This window comes from Epinephelus lanceolatus, chromosome 23 (assembly GCF_041903045.1).
Source record: "Epinephelus lanceolatus isolate andai-2023 chromosome 23, ASM4190304v1, whole genome shotgun sequence".
In the NCBI taxonomy this organism is placed as follows: domain Eukaryota; kingdom Metazoa; phylum Chordata; class Actinopteri; order Perciformes; family Serranidae; genus Epinephelus; species Epinephelus lanceolatus.
The window spans coordinates 2,344,119-2,348,828 of NC_135756.1; the positions used below are offsets into that span (position 1 = coordinate 2,344,119).

At 37.9% G+C, this 4,710-nt stretch overlaps 1 protein-coding gene across 1 annotated transcript; it reads left to right on the forward strand.

The window, feature by feature from the left end:
* Positions 1-337: 337 nt before the first annotated feature.
* il22 (interleukin 22) lies at positions 338-3,615 on the forward strand. Its single transcript, XM_033615241.1, has 5 exons — positions 338-575; positions 1,913-1,978; positions 2,094-2,243; positions 2,795-2,854; positions 3,004-3,615. Exons 1-5 carry the CDS (start codon positions 393-395, stop codon positions 3,109-3,111), a joined length of 567 nt encoding a protein of 188 aa, XP_033471132.1. The 5' UTR covers positions 338-392; the 3' UTR covers positions 3,112-3,615.
* Positions 3,616-4,710: the final 1,095 nt, after the last annotated feature.

The following is a 4,710-nucleotide window of genomic DNA, read 5'->3' on the forward strand; positions in this document are numbered from 1 at the left end:
GTGCGTGTGTGCGTGTGTGTGTGCGTGTGTGTTTGTGTGTCTGTCTGTGTGTGCTGGTGTGTGAGAGTGTTGGGGTTTTTTGGATGGTTACCTGTCCTATATTTCTACAGAGGTGGGCGGAGGATTGATCTGTATAAAGAGACAGGGCTCAGAGTCGTTTTCACAACAGCATCGACTGACAGGTGAGGACACACACTCACACACACACACTCACACACACTCACACACTCCGATGCAGCAGATTAATTTCACAGTTTCATGTTTTATTAAATAATTTAATAAATCTTATAACAAACTACTTTCTAATCATTTTTAATCTGTTTCTTTCTTGCAGTTGAAAAAACACTCTCTGACTCTCCTGAAAGGACTAAGATCATTTATCCACCTGAACGATGAAGCTCGCCGCCGCCACACTCGCCTCCTTCCTCCGTCCCGCCGCCACCATGCTCATCCTCCTGCCACTGCTTCTGATTGGCTGGGCTGAGCAGGCAGCAGCGCACCCTGTCGACCGGCCGCTCAGCCCGCCGCTACGAAACGACGGGACGTACCAGGCTGTCCGGGACGTATCACAACACGTGAGTAGATCCTTTAAATTATATTTAGCTTTGAGTGGAAATGATCATTTTATTTATAAAACAAAAAAAGATGCAATGTGGAGAAGAGAAATCAGCTCATATAAGAAATGACCATGCATGTGAACACATCAGATGCAATTTAAAGCAGATAAAATGCCAAAAAAGAAAAAACTCTTAAACTTAAAACAAGTAAAAGTGCAAAATTTACTGAAGCAAAAGCGCAGAAACATCACACTGTAAATATTAAATGTCAATAAAGTGAGTTAAATCAGAATTAAAATATGCATTCTGACATTTTAATTTTGATATGAAAATTCTATTTTTTTCCAGCATCTTTAACATGTGGTCAGAGAAATATTTTACAAAGTAAAAGTGGCAAAAAATAGTCCTGCATTCAAAAGCTTACTCGTGTTAAAGTACAAAAAATATACGTATTTAGTCCTCGCTGTGCAGGAGAAAGAGCCTGTTAGCAATATTTAATATTGTATGATTTCATTATTATTGTTGGCAGTATTTTGATACTGTAGTGTTTGTTCATCTTTGAAAATTCTTAATGTCCTTTTTTATGAAAAATCTGAATCTGAGAGGTTTGGTCACAAAAAGTCGAAACAGTACAAGTTCTTTAAAACTGTACTTCAGTGCCAAAATTGAGAAAATGCTTTTAGTTATTTTTAATCCCAGAATCAACTTTAATCTCACCACCAGTTTTGTTGAATTTTAAATTAATAATTTTGTTGTTTTGGCACAAACGTGACTCCGTAGAGCTTCATCTTTATCTTTATTCAGAAAATTTTGGGATTTTTAGCTTCCTGTGGGAATAATTACATCCAACAAACACATGTTGGGTTTATTAAAGGCTAATTGATATTTTTGAACCCAAATTTTTGAAATTTTTACAACTTTTGTCTCAAACAACATAAATAAATAACAGTTTTATCATTGGCATGGTAAGGACTGTAACACTAGCAATCTGGCTCTAAAGTAAAAATCTTAATTTTACTTGTAGTATTTTGTTGTTTTTTAATTTTTTTAGCATCCTGAAGCAGTAAACTAAAAGACGGTCGGTATATTAGAGGCCAGTTCCAGTAATTTTAGGCTGATATTTTGAATTTGACAAACACGATTTTTATCCGCGGGGAGAGCTTTGAAACAGCAGAAAGCCTTAACATGGAAATATTATCAAACAATTTGAATGATTGAAATAAAACTAAATAAATAATTTAATCACATAAGAGGCTTTATTTTGTTTATTTTTGGTGTGTTGTTGATATTTGTGTTTGTTTTATGGAGGACTCCGTATGTCCAGTTTTAAGATGTTTTTCTTTCTGCCTCTTCAGGCTCAGAGTTTGCAGACGGAGGATGACTCCAGCACCAGACTGATGCCCAGAGTCAACACCGACCAGGTGAGCCCGGTGTTAAAGATCCTGTGACGTTTCCCACAAAATAAATATATGAATGAAAATAATCATTAAGAACATTCACGTAACGTTCGACCTCTGACCTCTCCACCTCCTCCAGGACCACCTGAAGATCTGCTGCCTCCACGCCAACATCCTCGACTACTATCTGAACAACATCCTGCGTCACCGCGACAACACGCATCCCAAAATGCACCGTCTGATTGTCGACCTGGCCCGTGTCAGCGAGGACCTGCAGACTCAAGGCTGTGTGAGTGTTTTAATTCAGCTGGTGGTGTGAAGCCGGAGCCAGTTAGCTTAGCTTAGCATAAAGACTGGAAACAGAGGGAAACAGCTAGCCTGGCTCTGCCCACAGTTTAATAACGCACCTGCCTTCTTAAAATCTCTAACTTAAAACGTTATATTTGGTTTGTTTGATCAGTGTTTGGAGAAAATACAATAATCTGCTCCAGTGATGAGTTAGATAAGCGATTATAGATTTCATAATTAATCAGTTATCAAGCAAAGACAAATTTTAACACATAAAAAAATCTAATATAGAAAAAAAAACATTCACTGTCTTGTTTTTTTATAAAGTTTTTAATAAGACTTAAAAACTTTTGTCATGAATCAGCTGTTTGTAGTGTGTGCATGTGTGTGGCGGCGGTGTGGTTGATCCTTAAATCTGTATCAACTTTCTGTGGTTTCAATCAGCGAAAGTGAACACACATGCAGCACACACACACACACACACACACACACACACAGAAAAGATTAAAGTGATATCAGCTGCTAACCTGCACTACCTGTCTGTCTCTCCAGAACGTGACTCGCTACCACGACCATCACCACGCTGTGGAGTTCCGCAGGAAGCTTGACAAGGTGAGATTTTACTCCCGAATGACACCTGACCGAAAGAACAGTGACATCATTCAGACTCTCAGCTGCTCGTTTTATTCTGAAGTTAAGTCAAACAAACAAATACACTTTAAATTTGACGTGTGTTTCTAACGTGACTCTGTTTGTTTCAGATGGGCGGCGAGCGCGGTATAAACAAAGCCGTGGGAGAGGTCGACATCCTGTTCACCTACCTGCAGGACTTCTGCGTCCAGCCCAGGAACTCCACCGCCGCCATCTGACGCCCCGACTGTTCCTACTGAGCACTCTGCAAACAGCCGCCTCTCTATTTATCGTATTTATCAGCTTTTATAGCAACAAGTTTTCTACTTTTATTTATTATTAGTTTATTTAATTTGAGAACGTATTTAATGTTTTTATACAGTATTTATATTTGACACGAGTCTGATAAACAGTTATTGATTTAGATTTTAATAATTTGGTTGTATTGATTTTTAAGATATTTTTTGGGCCTTTTTTTGCCTTAATTTCATGAGAAACCCAAAGTGTGTGTGTGCGGCCGGAATCAAACCCGTGGCCGCTGCAGCCCTTGCACATGAGCCAACCCGTTGATCTATTTATTGATCAGAATGTTGTAATGCCTGAGCTGAAAGGTGTTGATCATGTTGCCATGTTATGGCAGATTATTACAAAGACGTTTCAGTATTTAAACGTGACACTGTGCTGACTGAACTGTGTCATACAAAGTTTACTTGAAGATAAATAAAGTTGGTTTTGAATATGAACGCTGGTTCGTCTCTCTGTTGGTGTTGCTGCAGTGTGGAGTCAAAGGTTACGAAAACAAAAAACAACAAACAAAAATACATATTACAACTGAAATACAACATAAAAAAACAAAAAACAAAAAAAACAGAAACCATATTAAGTACTAGTGTTAAACATGGTGGTGTAATGAATTATTTGGATCTTCTCAGACATGATGAAGACGTCAGTATTTACGAGTTGTTTGTTGGCTTTGGTGAAAAACATGCCTTTAGTTTTACTTATGTTAAGGGTGAGACATGACTCAAGCCACTCTGTGATCCTTTCCGTAGCCATTGATAATTTCATGGCAGCGAATTCAACAGTTTTTGCATGTGTATATAATACAGTGTCATCGGCATACATTTGCAGGTTGATCCCACGACACTGTTGCGGAAGATCGTTGATGTAAAGACTGAACAAGAGGGGTCCCAACACGGACCCTTGAGGAACACCCATTGTACACTTCATGTCGTAGATGAAACACCACAAACATGAACACACTGTACCCTGTCCGAAAAATAAGAAGACATCCAAGCCAGTGCTCCAGGTGGAAAATTAAATTTTGATCATTTATAAAGAACAACGTTGTGATAGATAGATAGATAGATAGATAGATAGATAGATAGATAGATAGATAGATCTTTATTTGCCATTTCAAAAACTATACATTTAAACCATACATTTAAAAACTTAAAAACATGATGTAAAGACTGAACAAGAGGGGTCCCAACACGGACCCTTGAGGAACACCCATTGTACACTTCATGTTGCTAGATGAATAATTATAAAGAACAACGTTGTGGTTGATAGATAGATAGATAGATAGATAGATAGATAGATAGATACAAAACTGCATCATTCACCCATGCAGACATACCTGCACATAGACTTGTGTACACATAGACTCATACTCGTGCAGATCTACCCATCTCCAAACTCTGTAAGTAAACTTAGCCACATACAGTGGAACTAAGGGAGCTTTCATTTGCTCAACAATGACAGAATGAAATAAATATAAAACTATTATGAATAATTAGGTGTGTGTATAAAAGTTAAGATGAACAACAACGTCTAAA

Coding starts and splice junctions, on each gene's coding strand:
- il22 (XM_033615241.1), top strand. CDS start 393: ATGAAGCTCGCCGCCGCCACACTCGCCTCCTTCCTCCGTCCCGCCGCC. Junction 1,979..2,093: donor CCAGAGTCAACACCGACCAG/GTGAGCCCGGTG, acceptor CACCTCCTCCAG/GACCACCTGAAGATCTGCTG. Junction 2,244..2,794: donor ACCTGCAGACTCAAGGCTGT/GTGAGTGTTTTA, acceptor CTGTCTCTCCAG/AACGTGACTCGCTACCACGA.